The sequence below is a fragment of the Schistocerca nitens genome, chromosome 4 (assembly GCF_023898315.1).
Source record: "Schistocerca nitens isolate TAMUIC-IGC-003100 chromosome 4, iqSchNite1.1, whole genome shotgun sequence".
Classification (NCBI taxonomy): Eukaryota; Metazoa; Arthropoda; class Insecta; order Orthoptera; family Acrididae; genus Schistocerca; species Schistocerca nitens.
The window spans coordinates 801,925,408-801,947,221 of record NC_064617.1 but is presented as its reverse complement, the minus strand read 5'-3'; the positions used below and the strand labels follow the sequence as shown (position 1 = coordinate 801,947,221).

Genomic DNA, 21,814 nt, shown 5'->3' with positions numbered 1-21,814 from the left:
TAAGTGCATGTACATTGACCAGCTTGCATATAATTTCTAGTGGTTTTCTACCCCCATGGATACGTTTATACCTATCTTGATTTGTTTTGCCCAGGGTTGAAGGGTCCACGGCTTCATGTTGTGCCGCTTAGCAACACATCCTAGCTGTAATGAGGATCTTTGGCTCTGTACGGTGGCGCCATCTCCTGTGAAGGGTGCACGTAGCGGCCGGGGAGGGCAGTCTGATGTGACCTTACGATCAGGAGAATACCGCGCTTTTAAACTACCGGCTGCAGTTAGCTGGCGCAGCTGTGTGAACTGTGTTGTGGTAATGGTCTGTCTCTTCGCCACATTTTATGCAGCACGTTGTTGGTTTGGATTTGTACTGGAATCCGAATTAGAAGCCAGTAAAAGTGGCGTGTTTAATAAAGAATGTGTTCGAGAGCATTCTCTCTGCGAGATTGTGGATATCATACCGACTTTTTTCAGGTATCGTTTCTGAAGTCATGCAGTTCGACTTTAAATAAGGAAATCTGTTTAGAGTTTGCAGGCGTCACCTCCGACTGGGTAGTGACCGTTACTGGCAAACTAGCTAGGCTCTGGGGTTTGCCTTAATGGAATTGTTACCACTTTGCGTTTTGGACGTTAATATTGTACGACCGAATTGTAAGACGTGGTATCTTGACATACGTTTTCTCCTTTCTGTATTTAACTGATTCAGTATTATAGATGACAGTGGTGGCCAGGGAGTGTCATCGAAAAATTTTGTGTATTGTATTTTAAGAAATATCTTGTAGTGGTTAGTGATTCGATCTTACAAGTTATTTTATACCTACAGGGTTGGCCGGCCGCGGTGGTCTCGCGGTTAGAGGCGCGCAGTCCGGAACCGCGCGACTGCTACGGTCGCAGGTTCGAATCCTGCCTCGGGCTTGGATGTGTGTGATGTCCTTAGGTTGGTTAGGTTTAAGTAGTTCTAAGTTCTAGGGGACTGATGACCACAGATGTCAAGTCCCATAGTGCTCAGAGCCATTTGAACCATTTGAACCTACAGGGTTGTCATTGGAATTTTAGAATGAAGTTGGACTCATGGAACTGATCTAATGCGGTGTAATTTTATGTTAGTTTATTGATATGGTTGCTAAATGTTGAGCGTTGATATGAATGAGTTTTGTCTTAAGGCATATTCTCCGGCGCATAACAATTATCATACGGAATGTGGTTTGTTGATTTGTTAATGTATTCTAAAGAGTTATCTGCGAGTTGGGACTGGGTTGTAACGCCCATATCTGCTATAGGGTTGGAAGGAAGTTAATAGCCACAGGTGAAAATAATTTTATGAGAATTGTAACATTCTGTCTCGGCCATTGTTAATATTGTTTGTTTTCCAGACGACCAGTCACCTTCTTATGCAACCTGTAATTGAGAGGTGAGTACTGAACTTCATTTTCACGTCTCGTATCCTGTGGACGTACCCTCCGTCTACACAGCTACCAATCCTACTCACTGTGTTGAAAATCACCACAAAATGTCAAAATCAAAATGAAACACAATGTGGTTCACTTACTTTATCGATGTTACAATTAATTCGCATCACATAAAACATCGCCTTTTGGACGAAATAAATTACCTCTGTCGATGTATTTCGCCCTTATATATCGAATGTGTTACTTCAATTACTTCAGAATGCTAATGCTGTTATGAGAAAGTCTCGAAAAGTACATTACGTCGCGCTCTCATTACGTTCCGCCTTGCGGGGTTAATCTATAGAAGTTATCCCTCAAAAAACTCATTATGTCACGGCAAATAAGTAGTTCTGTCTGCCTTCTGAAACAATCGGCCGGAGTGTGCGTCGGCCAGTGTATGTGTCAGCCTGAGATGATATTCAGAACCGAGTGCAGAGAATTGTATGACGGATAAGCATACATACACTGCCTGAGAAAAAGAAGTGAAGCACCCAGAATGGGAGAAGGAAACTACACTAATTGATAGGATACGTGATGTTGTTTCAGTGATTACAAAATCGACTCTAATTTACAAAGAGCTTAGTAGTATGAGTCCACTTATCATTACGACGTTGCTCTCCCTTTCGCTTGGATGCGTGCACTGACTGGATTGGTATGGATGTCTTAAAGTCATTCTATCCTTTCCTGTCGCAAACTGCCCCACGATTATTGCAACAGGTCTTTGATATCCTGGATACTGTTCTGGGACGGAGTTGACGTCAGAACTGGTTATACGTTTGTTTTGTCATTGATAGGTCTGTGGATCTTGTTAGCACTCTCATATCTCAACATCAGGCAGGCAGTTCGTAGAGAGACTTTCCATGCGAGAACAATAATTTTCCTGTTGAAAAGAGGCTCCATGATACTATCGCTTGCGAGGGAACACATGAGGACGCAGCATGTCTGTGACGTCACCTGTGCCGTCACAATTCCCTTACTACCAGCCATGACCTGAAGCCATACGCGACGGCTCACCACTATGATGACAGGAGTAACACCGCTGTGCCTCCCCACAACATTAGAAGAATGGGACCTCCGACTGGTCGCCGCTATATTTCCTGACGATCCTTGGTAGCACAGAACCGCGTTTCATCACTGAGCACAATGCGACGTCATTCAGCAACTAATCACGTGTCCTGGATACGGCGCCACTCCAAACGCAGCCGCTTGTGTTCTGTTGTTGACGATGTTGTTGTTGAGGTCTTCAGCCCAGACTGGTCTGATGCAGCTTCTCGTGCTACTCTATCCTGTGCAAGCCTCTTCATCTCCTAGTAACTACTGCAACCTATATCCTTCTGAATCTGCTTAATGTATTCAGCTCTTGGTCTCCCTCTATCATTTTTGTCCCCCATGCTTCCCCCCAACACTAAATTGTTGATCCCTTGATGTGTCAGATCGTGTCGTACTAACCGATCCCTTCTTCTAGTCAAGTTGTGCCACAAATTCCTCCTCTCCCCAATTCTATTCAGTACTTCCTCATTAGTTGCGTGATCTACCCGTTTAATCTTCAGCATTCTTCTGTAGCACCACATTTCGAACGCTTCTGTTCTCTTCTTGTGCAAACTATTTATCGTTCATGTTTCACATCCGTACATGGCTACACTCAATACAAATACTTTCAGAAAAAGACTTCCTGACACTGACAAATTTCTCTTCTTCAGAAACAGTTTCCTTGCCATAGCCAGTCTACATTTTATATCTTCCCTTCTTCGACAGTCATCAGTTATTTTGCTTCCCAAATAGCAAAACTCCTTTACTACTTTAAGTGTCTCATTTCCTAATCTAATTCCCTCGGCATCATCTGATTTAATTCGACTACATTCCATTATCCTCGTTTTGCTTTTGTTGATATTCATCTTATTCCTCCTTTGAAGACACTGTCCATTCCGTTCAACTGCTCTTCCAGGTCCTTTGCTGTCTCTGACAGTATTAAAATGTCGTCGGCAAAACTCTAAGTTTTTATTTGTTCTCCATGGATTTTAATTACGACTCCAAATTTTTCTTTTGATTCCTTTATTGCTTGCTCAATATACAGATTAAATTTCATCGGTGATAGGCTGCAACCTTGTGTCACTCCTTTCTCAATCACTGCTTCCCTTTCATGCCCCTCAACTCTTACAACTGCTATCTGGTTTCTGTACAAATTGTAAACATCCCATAGTGCTCAGAGCCATTTGAACCATTTTTGTAAACAGCCTTTAGCTCCCCGTATTTTACCCCTGCCACCTTCAGAATTTGAAGGAGAGTATTCCATTCAATATTGCCAAAAGCTTGCTCTAAGTCTACAAATGCTAGAAACGAGGGTTTGCCTTTCCTTAACCTATTTTCTAAGATAAGTCGTCGGGTCAGTATTGCCTTGCGTGTTCCAACATTTCGACGGAATCCAAACTGATCTTCCCTGGGGTCGACTTTTATCTGTTTTTCCATTCTTCTGTAAGGAATTCGTGTTAGTATTTTGCAACAATGACTTATTAAACTGATAATTCGATAATTTTCACACCTGTCAGCACCTGCTTTCTTTGAGATTGGAATTACTATATTCTTCTTGAAGCCTGAGGGTATTTCGCCTCCCTCATACATCTTGCTCACCAGATGGTAGACATTTGTCATAACTAGCTCTCCCAAGGCTATCAGTAGTTCTAATGGAATGTTATCTAGCCCTGTGGCCTTGTTTCGACTTGTGTTTCTCAGTGCTCTGTCAAATTATTCACACAGTATCTTATCTCCCATTTCGTCTTCATCTACGTCCTCTCCGACTTCCGTAATATTGCCCTAAAGTACATCGGCCTCTATGTACTCCTTCTACCTTTCTGCCTTCCCTCCTTTGCCTAGGACTGGTTTTCCATCTGAGCTCTTGACATTCATACAGGTGGTTCTCTTTTCTCCAAAGATCTCTTTAATTTTCCTGTGTTAACGATGGCCTACGCATATTACGGTAATTTTCGTATTCGGCGGCTCCTGTTCTACAGCTAATGGTGGGGGATGACACAGAGTGTTGCTTTGAGTCCATTACCTGTTCTTGAGTGGCAGGTGGAGACGTGGACGGGTCCCAATATGATTTGAACATTGTACGGCGATCCTCCCATGTGGTGATCAGATGTGGTCGTCCAGAACCGCGATGATGAGAATGTCTACCCTCACATTGTCATGAAGTCCAACTTCAGGCCACTGTTACACGTGAATGCTCCACAAATCTGCATACTGCACGCTTCTTCCAGCTGGCGAAACCAAAACCCACAATGAGTCCTCTTTACAACTCTGACGATGATGTTACGTCACCAGAGTATGCAGCGTCTTCGTGTCTTTCACGGTGATCACTGAGTATACGACTTCCTTTACATACCTCAGCTGGCCCGATAAGACGACTAAACATGAACAGTGCTAGTGCACTCTGGTGGCCGCTCTACTGCGTACTTACAATTAAAGTGTAGCTAGTGACAGAAGTCCAGTGTAGCCTGTAATTGCCGGCCCTGTGGCCGAGCGGTTCTAGGCGTTTCAGTCTGGAACCACGCGACCGCTACGGTCGCAGGTTCGAATCCTGCCTCGGGCATGGATGTGTGTGCTGTTCTTAGGTTATTTAGGTTTAAGTAGTTCTAAGTTCTAGGGGACTGATGACTTCCGATGTTAAGTCCCATGGTGCTCAGAGCCATTTGAACAACTTTTATCCTGTAATTATTGTATGGCAGGGAAACTTGATAGTTAATGAGGAACCGATTTACGCAGGAAAAAAATTTAGTTACAATTGTGGCCACCAGGTGTAAACCTAGTGCTGTGAATTCAAGGGAGACTGATAGAAATGTTTCCACACGTAATGGATTAGGGACGGGATGTGGGCAGAAAAGGTTAAACAAGTGAGAAAGGTATGGTGCTGGTTTTGTTATTAACCGCCGCTTACACAATTTGTTCAATATGAGCACTAGAGACGTTAATGAGATGCTGTACAGCGCCAGATTTTTACCTGGTGGCCAAAACTGGAACTAATTTTCTCCAACGTAAATCTATTCCACATTACCTCATTAGCATATCTACCAAAATCCGCTGCCTTACGATAATAATAGCACAAACTTGACCTTCTCGAGAAGCTACACTTTAATTGTAACCTCCAGGTTCCTTTCACAGAGAACTGTAGCTCTAAATCATTTACGTATCCACCGGCGCTACGTACTTCCGACCTCGTCTTCTGGCTGCTTCGTTTTTCTTCTCAGGCAGTGTATGAGCAGCAGCAGGCTGCGAGATGCACGGTACTCACTGAAGGCGAGAAGCGACGCAGTGCGCCGCGGTGAGCGCCCAGAACTGGTTGAGCACGGACGCGCCGCACGCGTGGCGGTAAGAGGGCGGCTCTCCGGGGCGCAGCAGCTGCAGCGACAGCTGCAGACGTAAACACACGTCACTACGACACCCGTCCCGACGGCAGACGTATCACACCAGCAGACGTCAAGCCCAGGCTGCGAGATCACTTGCTCATTTCATATCCAACGAACATTCGCAATTTCACTGCCAGCCCAGGCTGTACTGTATTCATCGTGTCCTTGCGTAATAAAATGTTCACAATCTAAATGACTACAGTGACAGTGGTACACCCTATGACATTATTTAATAGTATGGTACAACGGGCAGCACATTGCATTAAGGACACAGGTAATACTTATACACCGTCCAGTCATGGTAAAGTGACCACAGCCTACGTTCGATGTCAACGTCCAATGGCCTCTCACTGACATCAGTTGGCAGCACTGTCAGTGGAGGGTGTATAAAGCGTGTCAGGGGGACGCAGAAAACAGTGCAGTCGTTGTGATTCTTGAGTTTCTCCCGGCGTATTTGATAATCAAAATATCCACGGGTGTGCTGCCGGTCTATAGTGTCCAACGGGCACAATATTTCGGCGATCATACATGTCGCCATCATCAGGTGAACTGACGGACTGAGCTCCTGTGAACGTGCCGGCACGGAGATCCGTACGCTATGGCTGCTCAGAGGGAACTGGGTTCGGTCGTGGCGGCGGCCGATTTAAATACCCTCCGGCCGCGGCGCGCTCCCTCCGCCGTCCGCGCCCCGCGCCACGGTCGCGCGGTGGAACAGATTGCGACGGCGTCTGAGATGACGTCGGTGTGATGGCTCTGTCCGCCGTGGTCGTCACAACTATACGTTTGCTCGATTTACTTTTGATTAACCCAATCGCTGGTTCCCAAGCCTTGCTAAGATTATAGCCACAGTCACGGTTTATGAGGTCGTCATTGGTGCGAATTTCGATGGCCTCTCTAACAACGCTGTCCCAGTATCTCGACGTCTGTATCAGAATCCTCGTCCGGTCATACTCCATGGCGTGATTTTCCGACAAACAATGTTCAGCGACCGCCGACTTGCTCGGATACATCAGTCGAGTGTGCCTCTGGTGTTCACGGCATCGATCCTCGACGGTACGCATCGTCTGACCAATATACGACTTGCCACATTGACACGGAATCTGGTACACGCCGGCCTTCCTCAAACCGAGACATCTTTGGCGCTCCCCACCAGTGCACGAGTTTTATTTGGAGGACAAAACACAGTTCCGACCCGGTGTTTCTTCAGAATGCGGGCGATTTTCCCCGAGAGTGCGCCTATGTATGGAATAAATGCAGTGCCTACCTCCTCCCTCGTGACTTCATCCATCTCAACAGGTTGTGCTGCAGTGGTTGGGCGGAGAGCACGTTGAATCTGCCACTCTGAGTACCCATTTTTTTCGAAATACAGTTCTCAGATGTTCCAATTCCTGGGGTAGACTCTCTGCGTCAGAGATAGTGCGCGCCCTATGTACTAGAGTTTTAAGTACCCCATTCCTCTGCGAAGGGTGGTGGCAGCTGTCTGCGTGCAAATACAGATCAGTGTGCGTTGTCTTCCGATGCACCCCATGACCTAGGGTTCCGTCAGCCCTTCTCTTGACCAAGACGTCAAGAAAAGGTAATTTACCCTCCGTTTCAGTCTCCATAGTGAATTTGATGTTGGGGTGTATGGAGTTTAGATGGGTAAGGAAGTCAAGGAGTTTATCCATACCATGTGGCCAGATGACTAACGTGTCGTCCACGTAACGGAAAAAGCAAGTAGGTTTCCATACGGATGACGATAGGGCTTCCTCCTCGAAGTTTTCCATGTACAAATTCGCTACCACCGGTGAGAGTTGGCTGCCCATGGCGACTCCCTCCGTTTGTTCGTAGTATTCTCCATTAAAAAGAAAATACGTGGAAGTCAAGACATGCCTAAAAAGTTCAGTGGTCTTCTCGTCAAACTTCTGACTAATCAATTCTAGTGACTCTCGCAGGGGTACCCTCGTAAACAAGGAAACGACGTCAAAACTCACCATGATATCTGACTCATCCAACCTTAAGCTATCAAGGCGTTTGACGAGAAGACCACTGAACTTTTGTTCAAGCGCTGCCTGTGACAGAAAATATTTTTGCTGCAATAGAGTCGCAGGTCGAGCAGTCTCGGCAGTTGTAGCAGCGATCGATTGCAACTGCCGAGACTGCTCTGACCTGCGACTCTATTGCAGCAAAGATATTTTCTGTCACAGGCAGCGCGTGAGCAATTCAAATCAAGGGTCATTTTTTTTTGCCCCGCCCCTATAAGCCAATAGATAGGCAACCTGCAATTACTACTAGTTTCAATGATAGTCTATTAGTAATACAGATTCCACTTCTATGTGGTCTTGTTAGGACTGCCCAGGGTCTGTAGATATAAAGAATTTTCTCCCCTTACACGGTTTTTAATACTGAGAAACGTTGTAATAGTGTTATCATGATACAATCGAATTTTGCATTGATGATGTGCTATAGCTACAGTTGTTATAACTGTAACACTAATCTGAAGTTAAAAGTTTTCTACACCTAAGAGTCTGACCTACTCCAAATATTGGGATAGTACTACTTTTTTTTGTCGTTCAGGTGGCGTGATACATGTGAGAGCTGGCGAGGACTTGGACACCTAACTATGCAGGTATCGGCTCCATATTAATCATCTCCTTATTAACGCCTCATTTTGAATACCAGACTCTTCCTCTTCGCGCAAAGTCACATTTAAATTATAGTTCATTTCATTTATTGCATATTTAAAGACCTTTTACCCAGTATTTTAAGACAAATTGTTCACTTTACACTTTTTATCATTTATCATTTATCCGCCACACAGCGTCAGGTGGCTTGCGGAGTATGGATGTAGATGTAGATGCAGATGTAATAACAAATTTTATTACATTGCAAGCAAATAATGTTTGTAACAAAGAAAAATCAATGTAATAATAAGGAGTTACAGAGGAAATTAAACAGAATAGAACTGCAAATTAGTTAAGTAAAAATGTTTGCAATTTAGAACAGGACAGAAGAATGATAGGAAAGGACAGATAAGATGCTTGCCTGCCACTGTCAATGATTGGAAAGGAAAGTGTCAGAATTGCATCGACCCATTTCCTTGCGATTTGACATTACAAGTTTTAAATATAATTTGACTGTAAATTAAGTTACTTTCCTACATTATTTACATTTTTAAGTGACCCTTAGGCAATAACAGCCGGTCACTGTTTACAGACCATTACGACGTTCACTTCAGTCACAGTTGCTGTAGTACTAGCTCAGCGCCTGCCGCCTCCCTCGCTGAGACTGTACAGTCTGCATACAGTGTTTTTGTATTTCTTTAATGGAGTTTTGAAGTTTTTCACAAATTGCGACACCTTCTAATCTGTTCACGCTAATTAAGGCTATAGAAGCATGATCATTTCAGAATGTACTTCTGACCAAGAAGCGGTTCTGCTTGCTGGGGTCAGAGTTTTTTTGTTAATTCTTCCTTTGAGTACTTGTGGTGATATTTCCATAGAGAACTTCACTCTCTGACACGTTACTTTATTCATATCCAAGCAGTGAAGCACCAATTTTCATAGATTTAACTTTAAAAATATTTAAATATAACGAAATATTTTCTTAAAAATTTTCATCCTCTATTTCTCTAGTGGTTTAATTTCCAAGTCAAATATCAGTTTATATAGACAGCTTTAAAAATGCTTTAGTATTTCTTTGTTAACTATTTTAAAAAAACTTTCACCTACTACTATACTTCTTAGTGATCGAATTTCCAAAAATCCTGAAAGACGTATTTTTTTATTTCTGACTGAGAAACCAAATACTAATTTTTTAGCTCTATCTTCAAAACTGCCTTAGTAGCAACATATTTCCAAATACCCTTTCATCGCTTATTTCACCCTCTTAGGAGTGGAATATCGAAAAATCTGTTCTTAAACGATGCCTACAGTACAAGATCAACATCCTATCCAAATTTCAAGTTTCTATCCATAGCGCTTTGGGTTTGGGGATGATGAGTGAGTCAGTGAGTCAGTCAATCTGTCAGCACATCCTTTTATGTACTCGTGTAGAGATTTAATAGTGTCAGTACTTTACGGGGCTTGTCAGAATGGCAGATCTCGGAATAGGGTCGTCGAGCTACGCATTTACGACCAGAATTTTCTTCTCTATGTAAGTGTGTTTGTATATATTTCTGTCTACAATATTTATCCTAAATGTTTATACAGTTTTGTAGCTGCGTCTTTATTACGTGTTACTTTGTATTAGGGTGCTTGCTTCGTCTTCTGTATCACTGTATGATGTTTCACTTTCTCTATCATCACTGCTGTCGTTTAGTGTTATGGTTATGGTGGGTCTGGGTACTGGTCTATATGCCTTCTCCCTTTACGTATTCATCTCACAATATTCAAATAACTTATGGGATTGCAGCCAGGTGACATCTTCAACAGCCGCCATTGTCTGCATTTGTTAAAGTTATTTTAATATTCTGTGCGGCGGGGGAAACTCACATTTCATGTTGTAATATTCTAAAAATAGTGTTCACTGTTTCATATTGGTCTGCCCTTTGGCCTGGATTCCTGTCATCCTTTGTTGTCGGGCGTCTGTAGTATTACACATCTACATCTGTAAGAGTCGCACAGTACTGTTGGCTGGTTCATCCTGAGGAACAGGTTCAGGGGTTCCACTTCCTACGCCTACAGTGGCTCCATTCCGTGCGCTGTACAGTTGCGTCTTAAGTGTATCTGTTGAATGTATGTGACTGCACTTGATGTACATACAGTGTGGTGCCAAGCTTGTATTGCGTGATGAGAGACAGGAGATGGTGAAACTCGTTGCCACCAAATGCCAGCACGGAGGAAACAATGTAAATGGCGCATCACTATCAACAGTATCACATGATCTCGCTTCAACATGTAGCGGAAAGGTGGACCATTTAATCTAGTAGAGTGATGCAAAGTCTGGTGATCAGGAACATAACGCATCCAGCACTCCTAATCAATTTATTCCACCACCAGCTTCCGAATCGGCCACCTAGGAGTCGTTCACACAGGTGTGTGTTAGCGGTTTCAGCTACGAAGAGGGGTGGGGGAGAGGGGGAGGGCAGTGTGAGCATTAACAGTGTAATATAAAGAGGCATAAGTCGGTGTTTAGGAGGGTGTAAGGCGGCGTTGAAAAATCAAGGTGCAGTTAAGGATGTGAAAGAAAATATTGGCTTATGTGACGTTTATGCCACTTTGCAGGCCATAATTTGTTACATCATATATAACTGCTTATGCTACTGTAGCGTGAGCCAGCAGGTAGTAGAATTTACGCAATTTACAAGTGATAGGTGGTCATGTCACAAGGACAGGCAATGTGGGGAACTTGTTAGGGTAGATCGAACTACCCTGGAGTGTCGACAGATAGCAGGGAATCAAGCGTATGATTTGACACTAAGAAGAATTACTCCTAGGATTGATACACTGGCGAAAAAAGATCGCAACGCTATAAAATAATTAATGTAGCGTTGTGAAATTTCGGGAATACATTTTTGTAGGTAACATATTTAAGTGATTAACATTGCAAGATCACAGGTTAACCCATTACAAAGGTGAAATGCTGGCACTTTAACAACCAGTGTAACCGCCTGAATGTTGAATGCACGCATGCGAACTTGCGTGCTTTGTGTTGTACAGGTGCCGGATATCAGTATGTGGGATGGAGATCCATATCCGTTGCACTTGGTCGGTCAATACAGGGACGATAAAGGCTGAGTTGTCGTCCACTGACGTCCCATATGTGCTCAAGCAGAGACAGATTTGGTGGTTGAGCAGACCAAGGCAACATGTCGACACTCTGTAGAGCATGATGAGCTACAACAGCGGTATGCGGGCGAGCGCTTCCCTGTTGGAAAACACGCCCTGGAAAGTTATTAATGAACGGCAGCACAACAGGTCGAATCACCAGACTGAAGTACGAATTTGCAGTCAGGGTGCATGGGATAGTTACGAGAGTGCTCCTACTGTCATACGAAACTGCGCCCAGCCCATAACTCAAGGTGCAGGGCCAGCGTGTTTAGCACGCAGACAGGTTGGTTGCAGCCCCTCAATTGGTCTGCTTCTAGCCAACACACTGCCATCACCGGTATCGAAGAAGAACCAGCTTTCATCAAGAAACACAACAGACTTCATCCTGCTCTCCGATGAACTGTTGCTTGACACAGCTGATGTCTCAAATGGCGGTGCTTTCTGGTCAACAGAATGCACGCTGCAGGAGTCTGGCTCGGAGCTGTCCTTGCAGTAATCGATTTGTACCAGATCGTTAAGTCCCTCTCGATAGTGCCACGTGGCCGCCCAGACTCCCGGTCTTCTTGCGATCGTATATTATCGCGAACATCTCTAGTAGAAATCATGTACAGTGGCTACATTCCTGCCAAGTCTTACTGCAAAATCGCAGAAGGAACATCCAGCTTCTCGTACGCCTACTACGTGACCTCGTTCAAACTTAGTGAGGTGTTTATAATGGGGTCTTCGTTGCTTTAAGGGCGCTCTAGACTAACATCAACTCACCAAGTCCAGTCTCAAAGGGAACTAACGCTCACGATCGTTGCAGCGTGTATTTAAGGCAAACCTTTTTTGTATCCTTATATCGTGTTACTAGTGCCACTCTTAAGTGACTGGCACGAAATTTGAATAGACATCATCTTCCCGTTGTAGAGACACGCCTACCAACTTTCGCTTAAGTCGCACCGTTCCTTCTTAGTGCTGCGACTTTTTTCCTTGGGTGTATTTAATATTTAAATGATTGAAAAGCTATTATGACTATGCTAGAGACTTTACCCAAACTGATTTCTATAAACACTATCTGATGAAAAGTATCCGGACACCCCCAAAAACATACGTTTTTCGTATTAGGTGCATTGTGCTGCCACCTACTGCCATGTACTCCATATCAGCGACATCAGTAGTCCTTAGACACCGTGAGAGAGCAGAATGGAGCGCTCCGCAGAACTCACGGACTTCGAATGTGGTCAGGTGATTAGGTGTCACTTGTCTTCTACGTCTGTACGCGATTTCCCCACTCCTAAACATCCGCAGGTCCACTGTTTCCGATGTGATAGTGAAGTGGAAACGTGAAGGGTCACGTACAGCACGAAAGTGTACAGGCCGATCTCGTCGTCTGTTGACTGACCGAGACCGCCGACATTTGAAGAGGGTCGTAATGTGTAATAGGCAGACATCTATCCAGACCACCACCCAGGAATTCCACACTGCATCATGGTCCACTGCAAGTACTATGCCAGTTAGGCGGGAGGTGAGAAAACTTTCATGGTCGAGCGGATGCTCATAAGCCACACATCACGCAGGTAAATGCCAAACGACGCCTCGCCTGGTGTAAGGAGCTTAAACATTGTACGATTGAACGGAAAAACGTTGTATGGAGTGACGAATCACGGTACACAATGTGGCGATCCGATGGCAGGGTGTGGGTATGGCGAATGTCCGGTGAACGTCATGTGCCAGAGTGTGTAGTGCCAACAGTAAAATTAGGAGGCGGTGGTGTTATGGTGATGTCGTGCTCTTCATGGAGGGGGCTTGCATCTCTTATTGTTTTGCGGGGCACTATCGCAGCATAGGCCTACATTGAAGTTTTAAGCACCTCCTTGTTTCCTACTGTTGAAGAGCAATTCGGGGATGGCGATTGCATCTTTCACCAATGTCGAGCACCTGTTCATAATGCACGGCCTGTGGCGGAGTGCTTACATGACAATAACATCCCTGTAATGGACTGGCCTGCACAGAGTCCTGACCGGAATCCTATAGAACACCTTTGGGATGTTTTGGACCGCCGACTTCCTGCCAGGCCTCACCGACCGACATCGATACCTCTCCTCAGTGCAGTACTCGGTGAAGAATGGGCTGCCATTACCCAATAAACCTTCCAGCACCTGATTGAACGTATGCCTGCATGAGTGGAAGCTGTCATGAAGGCTAAGAGTGGGCCGACACCATATTGAATTCCAGAATTACCGATGGAGGGCGCCACGAACTTGAAAGTCATTTTCAGCCAGGTGCCCAGATACTTTTGATCACATAGCGTAACTACATTTCAGTTATTCAAAATTGACCTGCAGAGATTAACTATAGAATTAAATCAATGTTACAAATAACTGGCGGGCTTAATTGACCAAGCATGATAGTGTCGTGTGCTGGCAGGTGGGGAAGAGCTGGGATAACCCAATGCCGAGTCGAAGATTAGACGGCGTGCAGGGAACACGTGTGCATTACGAGTGTTTGTTTCATTTCACTAAAATTGACTACCCAGTCAAGTACCGCTGTCAAAATCTTGAACACACACAAATAGCGAGTGCTAGTGTATGTTAGGAGCCAACTCAGTGGGAACATCGAGACAGCGATACGAGAGGCGAGGTAAGCGAGCCTCCTCCAATGATCTAGGGAAGAATCAGGCGAAACTTGATAGAATTTACCCTCACGGTTCATTCAACATAGTTCTCCACATGCAGCCCTTCTGAGCCACGTGCGCACGACATGCTTGGCATTCAGTTATAGATAGTATCTGCTCTGTGTATGTCTCTGCTGCGTTGCCGGGAAACTGGAGGAAGTCGTCCCGCAAGAGGGCGGGTGACCATTGGTAGACAGGGACAAAGGTGCGTTTATGGCAACCCGAGACGTGACTTTCTGGTAGCATTGTGAAGAGTTGGAAGCACGGGTTTACCTAGGACGTGTGAGCGCCATGTTAGGCCGAACACAGCTAGCCGAAAGGCGGCGGCCTAGACTGTGGAATGTCACGCGCCATTGGAGGAAGCGAGCCTGCTCGGGGAATCGTTGCTTGCCTATATTTCAGACTTCATGGTAAGCCCTTTTCTTTTTAATGGGGGGTAACTTTGTTTTTAACTGCCATGTGGTATACTGCATCCTGGTTGCTTTCGGATCTAATAGGTATTTGTGGTCGTTCCTTCGATATTCTGTTGGAAGTGAAGGCGCTAATTTGTATTTTTCTGTCAGGCTGTGTTCAGCTGATTTACAGCTGATTTTGTGGCGAACATTGTATTTGGATTTTGATTCCTACTTACCATGTTACTGGGTGGCGTGGCTGGCGTAATTGTGTACATACATCTGTGCTTATTGTTAAAAATTTTCTATAAGCTTCTTGTCTGGCGTATTAGCTATTCAGTGCTTGCCAGCCTTGTTTTGTTTATTGATGTCTTGTGTTTTACTAGAATAGTGTTTAATTCTGCCTATAAGTATGTTTTACAAGACTACCAGTTAACAAACAGATTTTAGTAAGTCCACATTACTTGTATTAGCTTTTGTCGGACTATCCACGTGTGTAATAATTATACTGCAATTTGTTTGCTCGTCGTTTCTGCCTGCTGGGCTTAGTCAATTATTCCTGAATATTTGATGGGCTACTGCTATTGTTCACTTGCCTGTAATCCCCTGAGCTTAAGTGTTTGCCTACTGTGGAGTTGTGTATTGTAGTTGTATACGATAACGGCCAGGGCACCTTTATATTTGTAATTATTTTCCCTTATGATTTATACAGGTGTTTCAGAAGTGATGGCCAATATTCAGGGATATGACAAAAATGACAAGTGGAAACAAAAAAAATCAAAGTAACATGGACCAAAACAAGAAAAAATGTCCGGTAAACATGTGCTCTAAAATGCATACCTTAAAGGTTATGAGCTCTTGTTCATTGGAAAAGTTGTGTTTCAAAGTAGCGAAAGTGAACAAGTACTCATAGCTCTTAAAGTATGCATTATAGAGCACATGTTTACTGGACATTTTTTTCCTGTATTGGTCCATACTGCTACATCCAAAAATATGGATAGCAAAGAGCTTGCAGTAGAAGAGATTTGTTTCGCAGTGTCGAAGATCAAGAATTGCTCATAGCTCTTAATGTATGCGTTTTAGAGCCCATGTTTACCTGACTTTTTTTGTTTTGAATGATCACTCCTGTCATATCCCTGAATGTTGACCGTCACTTCTGAAACACCCTTTATGTTCAGGCAATTTTCGTTAAGGTTTCACGAACTTCAAGCCTTGTGCCTAGTGTTTGACCGGCCATTAGCCATAAAACTCACTGTGTGTATAAGCCTGATTATCTGCCTGTATCTGTCTTAAATGTTTTTAAAGTTGTTTCAGTAGTGAAGTTGTGTTTTTCGCTTAAGGTGGGCAGTGTTGCCGTAAGCTGTTCTCTACAGGCGAGGCATGAAATTTGCATATAAAATTTAACTGCTTAAAGTGCATTCTTGTGGGCTTTTAACATTGGACCTTAATCTATTTGGTCAATCGCTAAGTGTAGGTATTCGATTAACTGAAGTTCTTGACCTGTGACTGTCTCTTTAACGAACAATGTCATACGGCATTAATAACTGCTTTGTACCTTCAATTATTTTGATAAGAGATAGAATGTGATGTTATTTTGGATATGCCAACGTGGAGTGATCTTTTTATTATTATTATTATTATTATTATTATTATCATGTTATAACCGTGCATTTTAAGGACAGTATTTATTGATGTGGTGAACCTTAAGCTTCACTGTCTTATTCAGTGCTACCACTATTAAACAGCTTGTTTTATTAATTGTGAAGTGTTGAAGTGTTTATTGGTAATAAACTACCAGTACTTTTTAATCACTAGTAATTTTGTTAATCAGCACCTTACCACTCCTCAACCAACTACCTATCATCTTACTTTCGCAAACCATAGCTTGCATGGTTAGTGTGTCTGACAGTAATTCATCACGGTAGGAACGTTTCTTCTCATTCATTTATTCGATAGCAGATTAAATGCTACGATATGAAGAATAAAGGTGCAAGGAAACACAAACGAATACCGAGGATTGCAGACACTCCAGTCCTTCTGAGCGAGTGAAACGAATACGGAAATCTGATGAAACGAATAGAAAGCATGCATAACACTGAATTAAGCTAGAGGTTGAATACAATAAAGACAAATGCGATGAAGAACCGGCCGGTGTGGCCGAGCGGTTCTAGGCGCTTCAGTCTGGAACCGCGCGACCGCTACGGTCGCAGGTTCGAATCCTGCCTCGGGCATGGATGTGTGTGATGTCCTTAGGTTAGTTAGTTTTAAGTAGTTCTACGTTCTAGGGGACTGATGACCTCAGATGTTAAGTCCCATAGCACTCAGAGCCATTTGAACCATTTTTTTGCGATGAAGCGGAGGTGAAAGTAGAATAATGATGGCCTTAACTTCAAAATTGTGAACAACATAGTATTGGAATAAGTGAAAAAATTCTCCTGTCAATGAAACAATACTATACAGGATGACCAATGCAATGATGAACGTTGGCACAGGCAAACCAAGCTTTCTTCATTAAAAAAACTCTAATGTTATCAATTATTGATGTGGAAATGAGGCAGAAATTCCTGCAAGCGTACGTCTGAAACACATCATTGTATGGAAGTGAAAAATGGATCTTCGGAAACCCAGTGAAAAAAAAAACTGGTAGAGTTTGTATGTGATGCTACTGAAGAATTTTAATAATCAAGTAGACAGATTGAGTGAGGAATGAAGAAATACTAAAAATAATGGGCAAGCAAAGACATCTATGAAAAATCCATACCAGGAGAATGGACTGTGTAATGTCCCCACAGAAAATACCCTCTACCACGCATCAATTAATCATTTTCAATCAAACCATCCACATTCATTCACTTTGGAAAAGTTATCTGATCTGATTTTCTCGTAATATACGCGGCGACAGCTCGACGACGCCAAAGTATTTTCTAGTGCGCTTATTCTTTGAAATAACAGAGATGCATATATGCATTCTCCATGGTTGTTAGAGTGGTAACTAGGACAGCTTCTGGAGTATCTGTTGAGGGATTGACGTGTTTCTGAGAGATACATATTCTGCTTTTCTTCTCGCTAAAGCGAGCCAATTAACATTTGTGCCGCTAGCGGTTTGTTTGAAGAGAAAGAGACTGTGAAAGGAAAATAATTAAGGCGTGGAATCACCGGAGATCTGGATATGTAATGGAGATGGATTTAATACACAATTTCCTCCATAAATAAGGTTTGTGACTTTTTTGTTCTGGAGTGAATGAACGAATGAGTTTTTTCTGAATCATTTGATGATCACGTTGGCCCTGTAATTAGTGGGGAAGTTTCAGCTGTGTCGAAGAGAGCCTGCAATCACTGAGTCTGTGTTAAATCGTCCAAAAGGGCTTCGTACACATCTGAAATTCGCAATCTTTCGTAAAAGGAACAAATTGTTCAAACGATTGATTCTCCCGACTGACTGCAGTGTTTAACAGTAATATTAAATGTAAAGATCTCTTACAGCAAGCCAGCCGCTGATTACCAAGACGAAGGACTCCACCAAAGATCCTATTTGGCTGATTTCACGTAATGAAATATTATATTAAAAACTGTACATAGATAAAGGAGAGAAAGAGAGAGAGCGAATGAAAATAGAGATAATACTAATAATCCTCCATTAGTCTAATTTTTCGCCTGTCTTATCACGGATCAGCCAAGAACTGGGAGGGCCTTACTTTACTGTATAGATTTATGTGCGAAGGTGAAGGGATCTTAAAGGCAACAGATACACGTCTATACAGACAAGACATTACACAGAGATAGCGGTTAGCTGCATTCATCATCTATTCTTAGATAAAGAGACGGCAACTTATTATCCGAACATTTAAAAATGTTAAAACTGGATAATGGGACATCTGTTACAGTATCCACGAATAGTTAACTTGGCATTAGAAGGAGAAGCAGAGAAGAAAAATAGTAGGGACAGAACAAGCCTAGAATATGCAAAGCAGATTACTAAAGATGTTGGGTGTTAGTTGTGGGCCAAAGAGTGTACAGGACCACTTTTCACCCCATCTATGCCTGCGTCGTCAGGGTCCTGGGTAACGGACCCATTATCCTCCCTGTATAAACAGACCAGTCCCTTGGTCTAGCTTCCTTAGGCAAAAAATCCAGCCTTTTATTCTCTTACTCGGTATTTATTTAAGGTAGTACGTGACTGAAGTGAATAAACCGCACACTTGTGCTCGTAAGTTATATTTACATAAGTATAATTTATAACCAGATGATTTCAGCCTTATCTTAATAATAATTTATGACCCAAAATGGCTGCCTTCCCCCATCTCTCCTCCTCTCTGAGTATCCCACTTGCACTCGCATCCTACTGTAAACAACCTGTTCACTTTTTCTCTTACGTTTATGCAAGTCTGATATATGACCAGATGCTTTTAGTCTTAATTATCGTAATTTACGACCAAAAAATTGCATCAGACACACTGACCTATTGTGGCTGTGTGAAATTCATGTGATATTTGCAATTTCGTTTTTGGAATCTGCAGTAGAGTATTGTTCCCTATGGAATTTTCTGCAAGCACGACAACGTTATGTCCATCTCGAGTTTCTGTTTACAATTTTGGATGGATTTGTTACAGTTTTGGCAAATTCTTATAATTTTGCTGATTCCTTCCCAGTATTTTTGTGTGTTTGTTAACATAAATTCAGTGCCAAACATATCTTTTTCTACAAATGCTGGATGTCCCAAATCACTACAGTCTAAATTTACAGGTGTAGGAGAACCAGAAGAGTACTTTGACATAAAGGACTAAGAGTTGGAATTAAACATTCAGTTTCTTATTGCGATAAACTCCTCCTCCTCCTTCTTCTTGCGTTACGGTCTCTGTAGGACTACGGGCAACCATTTCGTGGACTGCATTTTCCTCTTCTTCTCCCAGAACCTCTTCATTCTTTCTCTTCTTCTCTCCTGCTCTTCTCCTGAGATCTTCAGTGTTCTTTTCTCCTACCGGCTCCACTGGTGACACTCTAATCTTTTCCTGTATTCTTCTCTGTCGTTGATCTCCGGCATATTGGTCGGTGTATATTTGTTCCTTCAATTTTCCTTTCCTTCGACCTTGATCCCCAATTCCAACCAGACCTTCCGAAGTCCAACAACCCACTTGGTTCCTGTCTTTCCCCTTGTTCTCCCTGTTGTTTCCACACTCTCTTCGTCATTCTGTCCATACTCATCCTAATTACATGTCCAGCAAACCTTGCCCTTTTGAGTCTGATTTCCCCGGATATTGTTCTCATGTTCCGGTACAGTTCTTCCCTAGGTCTTCGCATCCATCTCTCTCCACCTCTTTTGGGACCTATTATTTTTCATCTGTATTTTTCTCTCTTCTTTCTCTAGTTGTTCTGCCCCATTTCTTCCATAACTACTCACACCTTAAAGAATAATTTGAGCTTCAACTCGATGACTGACAGTCTCAACACAGGCATTACAACAGCGCATTCAAATATAAAAAAAACAACAAATAAAATAAAATAAAAGTGGCGCCGTTTCAAATATCCCTGTTGTGTGTTGTATAGAGAGACAGGACACTATGACCCTATCTATCAGGGCATCGCTAATTTCATGCAACAACTAATTCAAGTTACCCTGTCATCATCGTCTTTGTCTCACGTACAGGTACAGAGGTTAGGAATATGCCGGTTCTGTCTCCATTTTCCTAGGTTAACCTTCATAAAGCGATAGAAGAAAACCAAAGGGTTTATTTCTGGTGATAGTGCTGGCAATGGACAGTACTTCCAATACATCGATGAAGGAATCTGTTATTCAAGTGCTCATGGAGAATAATATCAAAGTAGGACGGCACACCACCGTGTAGAAAACACATATTTTCAAGGACAAGAAAGATATATTAGCCACAACGTGACAGAAAATCTCGAATGCACTCTATGAAATATGCATCATTCAAACACAGTGGCTACAAGAAAGATCCTGTTATGTGGTTGTGTGCAATACGAGTCCACTTGTCGATGGAGAATTGTTGCTGCTGATGTGAAATCAGAACACTTTATAGATTTCCATCACTCCAGACATGGTTCTTGCGACAGCTGGAAACGCCATCGCCACAGAAAGAGACCTCATTTGAGAACAACACGATGTGTAGAAAGCTCAGCATAGCAGTACTGCACTGGATAATCCACTGATAGAACTGGACTCTGTGGTCAAAATTGTTGGCCCCATTGCTTACAGACGTTGTTTCGATAGTGAGGTGTTGTTGCTGCATTTCACTGACAAGTTGATGGGTGCTTATTTATGAATTTTGTCCAACCCAGTACAACACAATCTCCACAAAGTCTACTTCGGAAACCATTCGTAGTCAAGCATCTTCTGTAGGGTTGGCACAAGAGCCAACATCGTGTCAGGAATGGAGGCCGAAATGCACGCGTTTTAGCTCACGCAGGCTGGCGAGAGGAGGGAAGAACTATACTGACGTGAGGTCTGGAACATGACAAGGAATTAGAATTCAGAAAGCGGACGTAATTAGTTTCATACTTAACTTTAATCCATTAATGATGAACGTCGCTCTTGACGGTACATGATTCACAATATTATCTGTTCAGATTATAGTAACTGAATATGGCGCCTTGCTAGGTCGTAGCAAATGGCGTAGCTGAAGGCTATGCTAAACTGTCGTCTTGGCAAAGGTGAGCGTATGTAGTCAGTGAACATCCGCTAGCAAAGTCGGCTGTACAACTGGGCGAGTGCTAGTGAGTCTCTCTAGACTAGACTTGCCGTGTGGTGGCGCTCGGTCTGCAATTACTGATAGTGGCGACACACGGGTCCGACGTATACGCATGCGCCAAGAGAAGCAGCGCCATAGTATAGTATAGTTCGCAAACTGCGTTTAGGGTGCAGCGCGCAGTTTATGAAGTAAAGCCACCACGGCCGCATTAACCCTTTCGCTGCTTCAGAGACGTGCTTCCCGCATTCCGCGCTGAGCGCGATTTTGTCATTACTGCACTGCTCGCCTGTGCAGACACATGGTGTTCCGACTGCTTTGACACACTTATCATTCGATTTCACAAAAACTATTTGGCCCAAAAATTTGATGTTTTTCACATCTTCTTGACTGATACCTTCCCCCCATAAATGACTTAATTTTGTTTCGATGTTCAACGCAGTTATTGTGCAGCATTAAATGTAGTA

General features: G+C 43.2%; 1 protein-coding gene across 1 annotated transcript in view; it reads right to left on the bottom strand.

Moving 5' to 3' along the window:
• The window catches only part of LOC126252580 (trypsin-3-like), a 185,516-nt gene that overhangs the window by 63,622 nt on the left and 100,080 nt on the right, over window positions 1-21,814 (bottom strand). Inside the window, exon 2 of the mRNA XM_049953481.1 lies at window positions 5,731-5,849. Coding sequence (XP_049809438.1) covers window positions 5,731-5,849 — 119 coding nt within the window. The remainder of the gene's footprint in view (window positions 1-5,730; window positions 5,850-21,814) is intronic.